General features: G+C 35.8%; 2 protein-coding genes across 2 annotated transcripts; both read left to right on the top strand.

Annotated features, from left to right (window-relative positions):
* Nucleotides 1–1,677: 1,677 nt before the first annotated feature.
* Nucleotides 1,678–14,140, top strand: scarb2c (scavenger receptor class B, member 2c). Its single transcript, XM_028024866.1, has 11 exons — nucleotides 1,678–1,901; nucleotides 2,370–2,527; nucleotides 3,253–3,397; nucleotides 3,687–3,967; nucleotides 7,293–7,412; nucleotides 8,029–8,207; nucleotides 8,306–8,424; nucleotides 10,618–10,691; nucleotides 11,734–11,785; nucleotides 12,393–12,545; nucleotides 12,840–14,140. Exons 1-11 carry the CDS (start codon nucleotides 1,779–1,781, stop codon nucleotides 12,876–12,878), a joined length of 1,443 nt encoding a protein of 480 aa, XP_027880667.1. The 5' UTR covers nucleotides 1,678–1,778; the 3' UTR covers nucleotides 12,879–14,140.
* A 115-nt stretch (nucleotides 14,141–14,255) lies between these two features.
* On the top strand, nucleotides 14,256–15,729 carry LOC114149219 (liver-expressed antimicrobial peptide 2). The gene is made up of 3 exons (XM_028024867.1): nucleotides 14,256–14,770; nucleotides 14,893–15,032; nucleotides 15,321–15,729. The coding sequence occupies exons 1-3, from the start codon at nucleotides 14,705–14,707 to the stop codon at nucleotides 15,340–15,342; spliced, it is 228 nt and encodes a 75-aa protein (XP_027880668.1). The 5' UTR covers nucleotides 14,256–14,704; the 3' UTR covers nucleotides 15,343–15,729.
* Nucleotides 15,730–16,599: the final 870 nt, after the last annotated feature.

Consider the following 16,599-nt stretch of genomic DNA (forward strand, 5'->3'; position numbering starts at 1 on the left):
GTAATATGTCTCAACCTGTAAGCTGAAAACCTTTGCTATTTGCACAAGTCACAGTCATTTTACAGCCCCATGTTGAAACAGTACTGCAATGAAACTTAATAATGCAAGCACAAACATGTTAGTACTGTTAGTCAACATTACAAAAATGTTGGTATCATGTGGAAACATGAGATAATGTATCCAACGCCCCACGTTGGGGCGTTTCTAAATAATTTCCCTGCTGGGATGAATAAAGTAATTCTTCTTAAGGTAACTCAGTAACTGAGCATTACGTCAAAGTCAACACCAAAGAAATAATATCTGTGAACTCATATTTGTATGTGCTCGAAGTTTAACTAATTTTTTTTTACAAGTGTGAATTGTGTCAATCCTAAAACGTTGTTATGATCAGTGAAAGCAAGTGAAAGACATTGTCAGACTAAGATGGATGGAACAATTCCTCATTGGTTAGTCTGATTACCTGATGAGGTGTCAGTTTCATAGGGAACCTTGACTCAAAAAAACTACAATAACTCCAGTAAACTAACAAACTAGAAACAAAGAAAGAAGGTCGAGAAAAACATATGACAGTGACATCTAGTGGAAGGATGGTTTAATGCTGCTTATTATTAGGTAACGATGACAGCCAAGCTGTTGTTCATTCCGTTATTTCACTCATTTACTGTTTATGTACTAGTTTGTATTTCTAAAAAATCAAAAAATGAAAAGAATGTGTCTTCTATCGCAACATTGTACAGTGCCTTGAACATTTTCACACCTCTTCAGCTACTTCACAGTTTGTTACATCAACGTCAACCACAACCCTCAATGTATTTTGCAGGATATTATGTAATAGACCAACATAAAATGTTTAGTCATTGCAAATGTTTTTATAACATAAAAAGCTGAGAAACGTGGCAAAATGTAGTTCAACAAAAATCTTTCAGAAGTCACCATGTACTTCTGTAGTCCTTTTAAAAAGGTTTAAGTTTATTTTGAAAAAAACATGAAGCTTTGTCTCAGGGAATGCAGGCGCCACAGTGAAAAGTAGCCTTCTGGCTAACATGGCATTTCTACAGAAATGTTATCAATGTCATAAAAACAAATACATTCAAAAAAATCATCTAAAAATAGAAAGTGTGGCTCAATGCAAACCAACAAGACATGAACATTCAGCTAAAGTGACAGGTCAGGCCATGAACAACAAACTTTCTGGTCAACAAACAAGTAGAAAAAGCACAGTGAAGCATAATACTGGGCAGGTATCTTTCTTTAGTAGGATCGGCTAAACGAGCCAGATTGGATTGGAATTGGAGTCAAATACAAGACAGTTTAGGGAGAATGCGTGTGGGAGGCTTGATAATACTTGAGCGGAAGGGATGGTTTGTCATTAAACATGACATTAAACATGACAAACCGCAGAATAAAGGTGTGGTCAGGATTGGAAACAAAGAGTGCTCGTACTCAAGATGAACACTAACCCTGTTTTGCTTCTACAGTCAGCAGTTACTAAAGAAGGATAAAGTTTTCTTCCATCACTAAAAACCACAAGAAATGTTATATCTTTTGCTAAAATGTGACATTTATCAAACACATTTAATGGAGTTGCTGCAATGTGATCACGACGCCCGAATGATCGAAAGGAACCGGCAACTGTCGACGAAACCGGAAGTGGTAATCAGAGCAACTTTCATTTCGTTTCCTACTGGGAAAGGAGCTTCTTCCGATCCAAAACAAAAACAGCTCCGTCACTGGCTTCTCTTCTCACTCTCTAATAATTTTTCCTCTGCTGCCACAATATGCTGCTGAAACCATGTTTAATCTACATCATCGGGGCGTCCTCTTTGCTAATGCTGATCGTGGGGATATCTTTAGTTTTATCCAACGCGTTTCCAAATTTTCTACAGTCGAAGGTTAAAACGGTAAGGAGTTAAAATAGGCTCTTGCTTATTTTTAGCTTAACATTAGACCTAGGTTGACTAACTCACGCATGTCTTTGTAAACAGTAGATTTGCGAAAAATGACTGTCAGTGTGTTTGTGCTTTAGCTAATTTATACTGCAATACTTTTAAAAGCTATGGGCAATTGTGTTACGGCTAATGCTGCACGCATTTAATCAGTTTCATTTAGTAATATTTAAACTTTGTGTGTCTGTTAATTCTAAGACTGATTCTGTACGTAAGCCGTTCTAATGTTGATTAATGACAGCATCGCAGCTCACGAGTTTTAACAGGACTCAGTGTTTCACATCATGCTAACTGTTCATGCACACCTCATAGTGATAAGGATATTTTCACTCTTTCCTTGTCATGTGACGAGAGCAATTCATCATGTGCAGATCATTCATCCATGGTCAGATCATTTCATCCACTGCCCTTTGTCCCGCTTAGGAAGTAGTCTTGAGAAATGGAACAGAGGCCTTTGAGGTTTGGGTTGATCCTCCTGCTCCGATCTACATGCAGTTTTACTTCTTCAATCTGACGAACCCAGCTGAGGTCATGAGTGGGGAAAGACCAGCTGTGACTGAGATTGGACCTTACACATACAGGTGCGAAGATGTCTTAGTTTTGTTATTTATTTCACCAGGGTAAAGTATGAAAGTTGAGAAATGGTAATAATAAAACATTATACACAAATACCCAAAACAGACTTTTATCTCTAACTATAGATAGGAGAGAAAGAGGAAATGGAGCAATGATTTTATAAGTCCCTTGAGTTGTTAAACTTTAAAATAAGTTCTATTTGATTGGTTGACCAAAAATCATAGTCTTTTATAAGCACGTGCTTTACAAGAAGACAAGTTGAAAGCAAAGAAGTGCCAGGAAACGGAAAGCAACAAGCAATTAAGTGAAAGAAAGTTCACCGCAGTCTGTAACATTTTGTTTCTCTTCCTTTAGATTCAATAATTCCTACCAATTGTTGTAGCAAAATTCAAAGAAACCTATCTAGGGAAACAATGTTTACTTCCAGTCAGGGTTTTATTTGCTTTCTATGTGTGTCTGGTTTAATGTAAAAACATACTAAAAACATGCAAGTGTAACTACAATGAAAGGTAGTTCTACAAAATATTGACTCAGGCGACTTTATACCTCTACACTACTTTCTGTTAATATAACACGGAAATACTGGAAAATGTGTATGAGTACAAGGAATATGAATATTTTGCGTGACACTATAGCTAAAGCTTAGAATGCAGCCTGAAGGTATTACCATTTATTTGGCCTCAAACTACAACCATAATGTGATATGTCTGTCTAATTTTTCATAACACAGAGAATATCGGCCCATGGAGGACGTGGTCTTCCAGGAAAACGGCACAAGAGTTGCATCAGTCAATCCTAAAACGTACATTTTTGAGCGCAACATGTCCCGAGGTCCTGAAAGTGACCTCATCAGGACGGTTAACATCCCTGCTATGGTGAGTTCAAGAAATCCCCTCTTATTTTTTGAAAAAAATATACTAGGAATATTTTGTTTGTGTAGTAATTTGGTTACATGAAAATATCCACAGATTGTATGTATTTTTTAAATTAGAGGAAAAAACCTAACTTTAGAAACAACAAATCACTTGCGTAAAAAAAAAATCTTTATTATATAGTAGTTTTTTTTACCTGTAGTGAAAATTAAACCTTTACTTTCCTTTACAAGCGTGCTGAAGGGAATATTCAAAGATGTTTTCATTAATTTTTCTACTTTTTCTCTAATAGACCGTAATGGAAAGATTTAAGGACAATGCGTTAGCCACTCTGATCTCCGCCTACATGCGATCCACTGGTATCGGCCTGTTCACCACCCACACTGTGGGAGAGCTACTATGGGGATATGAAGACAGCCTTCTCAAAGCTCTCAAAATGTTTTATCCTGAGCTAGACGACTTTTTTGGACTTTTCTATAAGACGAATGCTTCAAATGATGGAGAATATACGTTCTTTACTGGTCAGCAAAACTACCAGGACTTTGCTAGAGTGGACACATGGAATGGGAAAAGGTAGAGACTTTGTTTTTTATTTTAGTTCAACAGTTATTCATTTATCAGTAAACCAATGAATCCACTGAGGTTTAAATAAACAAGTTATTGCATCTGTACTTATTGATCCAATAATACTTATCCAACTACTTTTTCTACAATTCCATTTCCAGCTATTTTTTTCCACATTGTCTCCATAGTCACTAATCTTAAGGTTGTTGACTGTATTAAACGAAGTGGGTCATATGAGTGATAACAGCTGTTGTTCTCCAGTACGATTAGGCCTGTCGCGATAAACGATAAATCGATTAATCGTATGATAAATTAAAACTATCGACGTCATTTCAATTATCGGCATTATCGTCTCTTCCGACCTTTTTCTCTTTCTGTTGATGACACTGAATGAAAAAAGGCTCAACTCCGGTGCTCTCCACTGACCCTCCCTTCCTCATTTCCTTAGTGTAAAGCCCAGCGCACACTACACGATCTTAGAGTTGTCGGCCCATTTTCAAAACCTGAGAGACCACACATTAGCCGACAGAAATCCTAGGTATAACGGTGTGATCGGGTTCGTTCCTGCCGTGTGGTGTCCAACAATGGGTACAAAATAATGGCTACAAGTCCAGTGAACTAATTTTAAAACCAGGTATTAATCAATGCTTTACTACAATCTACCTGCAATGCATGTGGCTAGTGTCAGCATAAAGTCATGACTGAATGAAAATCATTAGAACCTATTTACGTCACGTTAACGAAGAACAGCTGAAAAGTTACCGGGTTTATCAACTGCGGTAGCAATTTCGCTCCAACTCCTCCCCTTGTCATTTCTATATTCTTTACATGTTGAATAAACATTAATGTTGTTTCGACTTCGGGTTGCGCTGTGTCAGCTGTTTGGGATTCCCAGACGTAATTTCCCCTCAGAAAACACGTAGGAGAATCCTCGCTTTCTGATTGGCTGCCTGTCACATTCAACAGGCTGCGTTAAGATCCCAGTCGGGAAAAACCCCTGATTTAGATCCGAGCGGCAACGACTATCTACCGTAACACACCATACAATCTTAGAAAGACCAAAGGTCTAAGATTGTTGTATGGGGAAAAATAGGAGCAAAAAATCATGTAGTGTGAAATATTGCATCAGGTAGTCAATGTGCCCATCTTCTCTATTTAAATCTAATTATTACTGAAGGGCAACATAATATACAGACTTCATAATCTGCACTCTTTTGGTTGAATGCAGTATTTATTTCCACTTTGGCTTTATATTGTTTAGTTTTTATCAAGTACATTTTTTGTTAATGGAGACTGAGAATCCATTTTATTTTTGGTTGTTTTGTTTATTTAGTTTATCAGCTCCAGTGTTAAATATTCTTTTGAAAATAAAGTGTATCTATCTTTGGCAGGAAATCACACGCATTATTATGTCATTTCCATTAAATCAGCGTAAAAAGGTCTTCAGACAATATTATCGTTTATCACAATAATTTTTTGAGACAATTAATTGCTCAGCAAAATTTGCTATCGTGACACTCCTAAGTACGATACAGCTTGAGTTTATCATCTCAAAACATTTACAGCACTAACTTTCTTTATTATTATTATTATAGTAGCTTAATCTCACCCTGAAAAATCTAACCTAAATTTAAGTGCATTTATTTAGTTTAGAAATAATTGTTGTTTTGGGTTTTTTTTGTATGCACTCATGTACAGCAAATTATTGGTACCTTCTTATTATTGCTTTGTTTAACCTCCCTCCTCTTTTGCCAGCAGGCAGCCTTTTGTCTTCTATATCACTGCACAAGTTTTAAACATACAGACAGAAAGAGGGAGGGAGCATTGACTAATTTATTTGAAAAATATGTCTGAATTGTCGAGAGCAGCGTTTCCCAATTCCGGTCCTCAGGCCTCCCTGCTCTGCATGTTTTAGATGTGCCTCTATTCCAGAGCAGCTGATTCAAATGATTGCATGACCATCAAGTGCTGCAGAAACCTGTTGATCACCCATATATTCAATCCAGGTGTGTAGCAGAAGGGAAACACCTAAAACATGCAGGGCAGGGAGGCCTGAGGACCGGAATTGGGAAACGCCGGTCCAGAGTCTTTGGTGCTCTGTTACGCAATCCTCTCACCAGCTCAGCCCATTATTTAACATTTTTTCAGAGAAAAAGAAGACGGTTTATTTTCTGTCTGGTATTGATTTTGTTGTTTTTTGTTTTAGTTTAGTATTGTGCTGAAATCTCAAACAATGATCTATTTTCAATGATCTGTCAGAAGCCACATAATTTATGCATAAAAAGTTCTGAAATGTTAGAGTCTATGGTACTGTGCAATCTTAGCAAGGTTCCCAGGATCAGAAAAGGAAGAGACCCACAGACTCTTACTATGCTTTACATTTTGTAATGAAGATTATTTTCCACATTCATCCTTTGTTTTACACATACCCTTTACACATACATTGGAAGACATAAGATAATAACACTCAAGTTTCTCCTAAAAACCCATTTAAGCTTGAATGTCGTTTTGAGTACACAATTTGATCTCCAGAATATCTTCCACATGAGCGCCCTAGCTCTTTTATCTAAATCCCACATATCCATTATTTTAGAATCAACACATTAGTAACTTAATTTCACACCACACTGCAGATGCTTCACTTTCCTCAAAGAATGCAATAGTTTAAGCTGTTAATTTGACCCTTATGGTGAAAAAAAGAATAAATAAAATGAGATGCTGATGGCACGGAAAAATAACGTACCCAGTCATAGTGTAGCAAGACATCTTCAACCTCCGCCCTTTTTCTCTAGTATTAATTAGCTTTGCGCAATTGGAGTGGATCAGAATCATCACATAAATATGTTTGTGCCTCCTTTATCGTCTTTCTTACTTCACATAGTGGCAAAAAAAACTTTATTCCTCCTACAGCCTTGTTTGTAACGTTCCAGCAGTTGTAAAATATGCAGCTGTTGCTTCTTTTATAGGTCAGTACTTTTTTAAATAAAAAAAAACTTGCTAAGAGAAACTGGCCCATCACTTTATATGTATCCCATGGATTACTTGTTAAATGTTTCTGGACACTGATCAACTTTATAAAATTAAAAATAAATATTTCGGTTACATTTATTTTACTGGAATTGGAATTTTGCTGCCATAAAATATTCATTTATTTCGATGAGTTTCATACATCTTTGCTAGATGTGCCAGTTATAGCAGAGGGTGCTGTATGTATGTTAACCCTTCTTAGTGTAGGGTCAGGCTGTCTAAGAGCTCCAAACTGTTTTTAACCTCTGAAATGACAAAACATTACAGTGAAAAATAATAAAAATAAACGTTTGGATTGTGAATGCAGCTCTTTGGATTGGTGGACGTCTGACGAGTGCAATATGATAAATGGAACCAACGGAGCCTCTTTCCACCCAATCATCAGTAAGAATGAAGTCCTCCACATGTTCTCCTCTGACCTGTGCAGGTGAGGTGCTGACACAGCAAATTTGATTTTTAAAATATATTAAAAAAAATTTTTTTTTGTTGAAAAATTTAACTGTGCATCTTTAAGTAATTTTCCTTTTTATGTTTCCATTTCTGTATAAAAAATAGCTTCTGCTTTCCCTCATGACCCATTCTACTCATGCAGCATATCTGGTTTTAACCTCTGACCCCATTGTTGACTAAAGACATTTAGTAAAATGTTTCCCTCTTTAGACATCATAAGCCTTATTATCCACAGTGTTATCTTGGTGTGAGGATTGGATTAAGAATTAAGAATACCAGTTCATCTTGAGTTAGTTCAGATCAGTAAGAGGAAGTGTTTATGTGCAGCACAATTCTTGGCACCTTCTTATTAATGCTTTGTTTAACCCCAACAGGTGCAACATGTGGGCCTACAACCTGCTTAGCTTGTTTACTAAAACAATAAGTGCCAATATGCATGTGAACGTTATTGTAAAACCTGTTGTACTCTAAGCTGATTTCCTGAAAACCTGAATGTGCAAAATAAATGCAGTTGTTCCTCTGTGCTGCATATCAGTTTTATATAATTATCTCTGCCACCAAAGACGACCCAGCATGTGATTATTGTTTTCAAGGTCGTTGTATGCCATATACACCAATGACGTGACTGTGAAGAATATCCCTGGCTATCGCTTCGTTCCCCCCTTCGAAGTTTTCGCCAATATGACTGTGAACCCGGCCAACGCAGGCTTCTGTGTTCCTTCTGGAAACTGCCTCGGCTCAGGCCTGCTCAATGTCAGCATGTGTAAACAAGGTGATGCAGTTTTGCCATCAATTATATGGAGTCTCGGTTCTTGATTAAATTTGGTTAATTATAATCTGCTTCCATAATCTTATCTTGGTGGTGTTTAGGGGCTCCCATCATCATGTCCTCACCGCACTTCTACCAGGCTGATGAGAAATTTGTGCAGGATGTGTTTGGGATGAGGCCCAATAAGGACGAGCATCAGACTGCCATCGATATCAATCCAGTACGAGTTAACTTTATTTAACTGAACATATGGCACACTGTATTTTTTTACTTACCGCTTACATACAATATACATACAATGCAGTCTTTAATAGAGTATCTTTCTTTAATACATTTGTTTTTAATACGTGCTTACAGGTTCAGTAGCCCAGGGCAAGCAGGTGTTTATCTTTTATATTTTTTATTTATTAATTTTTAAAATAAATGTGTGTTTTGAAAACATTGTACTTTTATGTAAGAGTCATAAGCCCATTACAGGTGAGTTGTAATAATATAAAGGGGATTTAGGGATTTTTAAGAATATAACAGTTCTCAAATATTTAAGAAAATAATGAAGTTATAGTATTTTTATTTTTGGGAACAACATGGAGCTACTGGCCAAGTGACATATTAAACCTACCTTCATCAGTTGGTATTATCAGTTCATACCCAGTTTATGTATAGGATTACCTCTTAATCTGACACAATCTGCCTTTGTAAAATAACTTTTCCTTAGTGGATATGGCAGTAAAACTGTCTCCAGCTCAGGGGCCCACATCCTTTTAAACTCGGCCCTGTGTGCAGTACAAAATGTTAGCACTGGGTGGTGAAATATCTCAGTTTTGCATCAGCTTGTTTACTGTGAGCCTTGAAACTGGTTAAAAATTAAAGTAGTGGTACTTGGTACGAACCTGTCACCAAATATAAACTCTGATAGGTGATATCAGCTTTTTGTACTGTAATAACCTAGTGGGACTTGGGGTAGAAAACAATTTTAGGACAAGAAAATATACCTACTTGTAAGCTCAGGAAATTTATAGATTTAGTGGGTATTGCCTGTAAATAAGGCAGGAAACATTGCAGGTATACAGTGCCTCACAGAAGTACTTGTATTGTTTTGTCATGTTCCAATTGCAAATTTTAATGTGTTTTAATAGGATTTTATCTGAGAGACCAATGCAAATTTGTCAGAAATAATCTACTAGTACAAAGTTCTGCAAACATTTTTAGTTACAAAGCTATCAAGGGACATTGACCAATATTTCTTAAAAATAGAAGCATGACTTCTAAAAATAGAAGTGTGACCTTCTCTAAAATGTGAACTTTTGTCTGGTTACACAACCAAACTATGTGACAAAAAATTGGTCTGATTTAAAATGGTTTTTTTGGCATCTTGCGTAGCTTCCTTTTTGCCACTACTACTTTTCATGTTCCGTTTTTAGAGAGTTATTCTGATTTAATTTTATTCATTTCTTCACTGATGCAAAGTTTCAGATCTGCAAAATGAAAAATGCATATTCATGCACAGGCATAAAACAAAGGAAACCTGCACGTAACTGTGACATAAGCTTTTATAGTGTGAGTTGCACGTCTGAACTCCGTAAACAACTTACTGTTTATTCCCTGTTTGGCCTCCTTTCTGTACTTGAATCCTTGTTCAAAGTCCTGTGAACATTCAGAGCCATGAAGCTGTTTTTCCTATGAAAGACTGAAACATTGAGGTGCTTGCTGCTCAAGATGTATGGTGGTTGTCATTTAATCACAAGGTTGCTGGTTTGAGCCTCAACTTATCATTATAAATATATATTAGAGAAATCTGTTATCTGATGGTTTTACTTCTCTTGTCTGCCAACCAATCTTTATAATGTAAAGCAAAAAAATTACAACACAATGGAGAACAGTTTGTAGAAATAGCGAATATTTAAAAGAAATAATAATTAGACATACATTTTCTTCAAGGATTAATATACAGTTGGGAAAATTATAGAATTTCCATTTCCAGATCTGAATAAATATGGAAGCCGAAAAGCGTGCATACATTATTGGTCTTACTAGACTTTATTTGTTGTTACATTGCCAATAAGATGGACCCATCAGCCCACTTGTCTCTGGTTCTCTTTTCATCCATCCATCCATTTGTGGATCTATTGATCTTTAATTAATTTATCCTTTCTTCCCTTCCTCCTGCTCACTCCCTGTTTTCCCTGTTGTAGTATTTTCTGATTCTCAGTTAAAGCGTAATCTCTAGCATACATTTGTAGTGAACTATTGTATTCATACTTTAACTATTACATAAAAGAGTGGTATTTCTGGGAAACTGAGTCTGAAAAAAATTTGAATTTTAATAAAAAAATGCGTCTTCACCCTGTAGATATAATAAGCATTAATTGTCTCTTCCATGTCCTCCTGACAAATTCTGATTGTGTTTTTACAGCTGACAGGAATCATCCTACAGGCAGCCAAACGTGTCCAGATCAATGTCTATGTGGAGAAAATCGCACGTTTCAGGTAATCCACTCACTTCCTTTAGCTGTCTGTCACTTATCACTCACTAGATGTTGAGTTACTACAATGTAAAAGTTCTTCATGCTAACTTTTGATAAAATCATCACACCTGAATGATTATTCATAGCTGGGAGGAGCCGCCTGCCAGTAAGATAAAAAGCAGTTTTGCCACCATCATCATGATTAGTGGACTTTTGGACAGACTTGTTTATGAGTCCATATGACACCTGATAGAAGCAGCTGTGGGATCATTTCAGAACTCGCCTGTTTTTTCTTCTCTCTCGCCACTTTTTCTGTTTCAGCTGTTCAACATGCAAACATTATATTTAAACATGTAGAAGTCCTCTGTGCTTTGCAAATCTCTTAACCCCTTAACTGTCACCCTAAAAAACCCTCCCTGCTTAGCCGGCAGCCGATGGGTCCATGAAGACACCGGTGTCATTCAGAAAGTTGAGGAGATAACGTCCCTAAGTTTAAATTATATTTAAAGATACACTGAAAAATATCCTTTATTAATTCAAATTAGCTTGAAATTAATTTTTTCAGGGTAAAAGGTGATGTAGCTGCTTCTGTTTAATGCAGCTGTTTTTTACACATGCATAGCTTGTTAACATATGTGGTCTGGGAACACAGACATTGGCAGACTCAGAATCAGTAACAATGTTGGTCAGAACATTGTTACTGACTCTTGAATGTTTTGACTCTTATTGCTCAATGGATGAGAAATAAAAACCTATTTCTTCGTCTACTTCAATCCTCTCTAGTTACTGAACAAATATTGATGTAAATCTTCTTTGTTGGTTTGGTCTCAGATTGGAACTGGACTTAAGTATCACTACTTGTATCTTGGGAAGGCATTGTGTTATGGAGTATTGCTCCATAAGTTTAAGTTTCCATTGGTTTTATCATTTTGGCAACTTTTGCCACTTGGCTATCTTTTTACTTAACTGTTACATTTTCTCTTTTTTTCACACTTTGGACATGGGAACAAAATCACCCTCATCTCTGTATGTATATATATACTGTATTTTTCCTTCTCTTTCAGTGAAACAGGAAATGTGAGGACAGTGGTTTTCCCTGTGGTGTATCTCAACGAGGTAAAAACACACTTTCTAACTCCAGCATGGTATTTGGAGTAATTGAATAGAAATCTAGTTTAATTAATATTAGTTTAGGAACTATTTGAAAGACAGTTACTCTGTTTTATAGTTTATCGTGTTTCATGGTTGTATTTAATTACTTTGATTATCAACCTTGAACTTGCAAAAATGATTTCCAATTATAATAATCTTATTATCAATGTAATGTTCAGCGTTTGCCACTGATTTCCTAAGAATTGAAGTAATGACCGGCTCCTTTCATTTTTGAATTAACCAAACATAAAACAGCTGCTACAATGAGATTTACTTCCATAACTTCATTTCTGTTGAATCCAATGTGGGGAAGTAATTTGAAATTTAATTTGGGGTGAACTTTTGAAAGAAGAAAAATTCCATCAGTCAGTTTTATTAGTGTTGTAAGGAATACACCTCAAGACAATATTATGCTTAATTATAGTTATGTTTTCACTTTGCATAAACCTTTAACTTAGGCGTTTGCTTTTTTTCAGTGAACCTCGTTTACTCATTGTATTATCTGAATAATTAGTTTACTGTTATGGAAATGTAAAGATTTTCTATTGTTTTACCTTCAACTGACCACCAGAGCGTTCTTATTGACGATGCATCAGCCAAGAAGCTGCAGAGTGTTAATATCCAGAAGAACGTGGTGGAGAATATTCCATTTCTTGTGATTGCTCTTGGCATCATCCTGGGAGGAATCTTTATGTTGCTGATGTGTCGACAGACAGTCCCAGAGGTGAGTTTGCACTGCAAACAATCAATACAGTTGTGTCATCGCAAGAGATAATAGAATGGTATTGTTTAAATTTATTTATATGATCAAATAAATTACAAATCTGGAAATCAGGAGTAGTGGAGTTGGGTGCAAAAACTCCTGTCTGGTGGTTTGCAATTAAAAAATAAACAAAATTGTAGCAATTCAGAAACACTGAATACTTGTTTAGCAGACATCACAATTATCAAACGCCGAATAACTAACTCTGTATGTTAACATGTTATGTTAAATTCTGCAATGTGTGCTGTTTTTCAGAGCACTGAAGCAGAACGTCAGCCCCTGATCTCATCGTAGCACCAAGCAGAACTTATGAGGGCGATCATAGTGTTACTGGCATAACGTTAGAATAAAATAATCTGACATCTAGACTCCTAACCTTTAGGCAGCCACTCATAACCAGAATCTCATCTTTTCAATATTGTAATGCTTTCAGGAATTGTGTGTGTTTATAACAAGCACTTAAGTTGTTTGTTTTCATGCTGTAATGTTGCTTAAACTGCTCTCTTTTTAATTAAATCTTATTTTTCTAACCACTAATTATGGGGTTGCAAATGAAACTAAGCAGAACTGAGCAGTATTAAACCTAATTATTATTCTTCATTGCAAATAAATGCAATGGGTAGTTGCATTTATTTGTAATGTATATTTATATATCCACAAATATACATTGCTATATTTGTGCATAAATATGCTATAAATGGTACCTGAAAGTGTTTGCTACTTTCATGTATCGACAAATCAGCTGCCTCCTATGAGATGCCAATTTCAGAAAAAAAAATGTTTTATGGTTTTGTGTTAACTACAAACATGTGCAAATATACTGACCACTGAAAGGTTAAAGTAATGAGTATGTTTTTGTAAATGAAAGGTGTTTTATTAAAAAAAGGCTTCAAAAGTCATTTGTTGTTTATTCAACGACAATGCTCGAATTTGTTAGTTTCTTAAAGAGTTATCATAATAGGGATTTACTTGCTTTAAAACGATGCTGACCTGCAGAACCTGATCATGAAAAAATGCGTGAAATAAACCCCAAACAGTACTGCTTCTCGAGGATAAAGGGACGGTTTTTATCTGCTGCGAATGTGTTGGTATGGAAAGGTAAAAAGGTTTTTTATCCTGCTCAATTCAACACTGTGTATTGATTTTATTTTATGATGCTTCTTGGGGATTTTGCTAAAAGGAGTGTACAAAAGGTTTTATGGAAGTGTTGTATCTGATGTATTTTTAAGTTTGTTTTCTATTTGAAATGTTAAGTTGCTCGAGAATTGCTGTAGTCCTGCAGGGCTGAGACTTTCAAAGTTGCTTATTTGTTTAAAAAATTGGTTGATTCTATTCAACATCATAAAATTATTGTGAAATTTCTTTAATATAAATGTCACTATTTACTAACAGTTGATGTTGGTGTTTTGTGCTGTTTATGTAAGAGACTGTTTGCACTACTACTTAACAGTCTAAACATAATATGTAATCACTGATTAAATTCACAGAAAAGGTCGTATGTGTTATTGGCATCTTGTCTTGTTATTCGTCATGACCAATAAACTGATTCAAATATCGTCAGTTTATATCGACAATATTGTTTGATACATTTTTCAGTGACATGGAAACGAGAAGTGGTAACTTGAAGTGAAAATTAGATGAATTGCTAAATATAATCTTTTATTTCCACCAGAAATAAATCATACATTTTTTGATTAATGCATTAGCTAAGCTGAAGTAGATATTAAGCTAGATATTATCTGAAAAAAAATTTACTCATACATTTCTGGACATTTTTCATTAAAATCTACTTAGCAGAAACTGTGCAGCCCCTTTAAGGTTTATATTACCCCTGACGTGGACTTGTCCTACATTACCAGATTAAAGTGTACTTTGGATGCTTCCAGATAAACTTTGACTTTGGTTGTCATTATAAAACTGATAAGCGCTTGAGGATCACTGACTCTGACTCAGGCCACCGGTTCTGCCAAACGTCCACCTTTACAGTAACAAATGTATTGAGTGAATTACTTAGAGGTTAACTCCTCCCCAACCCAATTAAAGCATTTAATACAAGGAACAGGAGACAGCAAAGAAAGCCTGGAAAGCAGCATCTTCCACAAGCTTCATCTGCAAACAGCATGAGGACGCTTCAGGAAAAAGTCATCATCATTTCTGTTTTTCTGTCCCTTATATGTCTCACTCAGGTGGGTTGAGATGCCTGTTATGATTTTTAAAGTTAACAATGAATAATTTTTGTATCGGATTTAAAAAAAAAAAAAAAAATCAATAAAAGAGATTCTAAATGGTCAAATATTTACTTTTGCAGGTCAACTCAGTACCTGTTCCTGACAACTGGGACACTCTGATCCAGAGGACAAAGCGATCGCTACTGTGGCGCTGGAACAGTCTGAAACCTGTTGGAGCTAGCTGCAGAGATCCTTCAGAGTGTGGCACAAACCACTGCAGGTAAAACTGAATTGTGAAGTTCAATAATCCTCTACTTGAATGATTTTTATTCACCACTTTCACCACCCGGTGATACTGAATGTGAGAATGTACCCCTTCCGTTTCCAGCTGTTTTTGAAAGCAAATATGGCATTTAAAGGAGAAAGGAATCCTTAATGTGATTTATACATCTGAATGTGATCACATTTCTGTGAGGGTTTTATGATGTGTCCACATGCATTTTGCATGGCGTGATAAAAGTCTAAGTCAAAGTTCAAGTTGTAATTACGTTTCTGCTTATCTTTGCAGGAGAAACATTTGTTCCTTCTGACACTCCATCTGAACAACAGACCCACAACCACAACTCTGAAACAAATGGAGCCACCTATGCGAAATTCCTCCTCTGTTAATATGGTCAAACTAAAAGATGTGAAGGAAGTTTCTTTTGTTTTTATTTTAAATAGGAGCCTTTATGGAGGAACCTTTGCCACCATCAGCCTCATCACTGGGCTGGTTGTGTAATCTGAATGTATGTTTGATAAGAAAATACAAACGTTCACCCTCAGTCTGTGAGCTCTGAATTTATTGGCACATGTTCCTCTGATATATTTATTTGTATATTTTGTAAACTTTGTAAATATTCAAATACACTCTACCTTTTTCAAGAGCTTGTACATTTTTTTTCAATGTTACAGCAAATTAAAATACTCCCACAGTTCTTGCCAGTTTTTAAATAAAAAGAACAAGCTAATTATTCTTTGATAAAAATCTATCCCTATGCGTTTCATGATACATGTTTTCCAGATTATGTTAGGTAGCGCCTTTCTAGGCTACCAGGTATGAACTTTATAATAGAATAAAACAAAAATATCCGAAAACTATATCTAAAAAAACAAGATTAAGAATATAATATTTTTGAGGATTACAACATAAAAACACTGCAGCTATCAGAAACAGTTCACTTTTATCTGAGGGATGTGCCACAAAAAAATCATAATGTGTATGTAAATATAATGTGCATTAAAAATACAACATTCTAATTGCAATTTGTGAAACATAAAAACTGCAGAAAAACAAAAATGTAGAATACAAGCAGAGATGTTATTTATGAGTAAAACTATATAAACACTTATTGAGTTTGTTTGGAGTAGAGATTGTTGTAGAGTCTAACAGATACTTGGAGGAAGGACCTTCGATAATGCTATTTTGAGCATCTGGGATGCTGCAGTCTGTGACTGAAGGACCTCTCCGGTTCAGCAACAGCTTCATGCAAGGCATGACAGATAAAGTCCAACAGTGATGTTATGTTTTAACCAGAGTTTTTCTGTCTCCCACCACCAACTACTAAATGTCTCCCTTTGATTGAAGTCATGGTTTGAAACACACTGTTGAAAGAAATTTCACAAGATTTGGTTTTCATCTACTCGATTATGCTTTTCAACCAGTAAACGGTTTGGACTGTGTCTTTCTCAGCTGCTTTACACCAAATCAAACTGAACTCTGCAAGTAAAGCAGAAAACCCTGAGCTTTCCACAAGCTCTTAAACTATTCTGATCAAACAAACAATATTCCTGAGGATTTCCTTTTT

The sequence above is a fragment of the Xiphophorus couchianus genome, chromosome 8, assembly GCF_001444195.1.
Source record: "Xiphophorus couchianus chromosome 8, X_couchianus-1.0, whole genome shotgun sequence".
Lineage (NCBI taxonomy): Eukaryota > Metazoa > Chordata > Actinopteri > Cyprinodontiformes > Poeciliidae > Xiphophorus > Xiphophorus couchianus.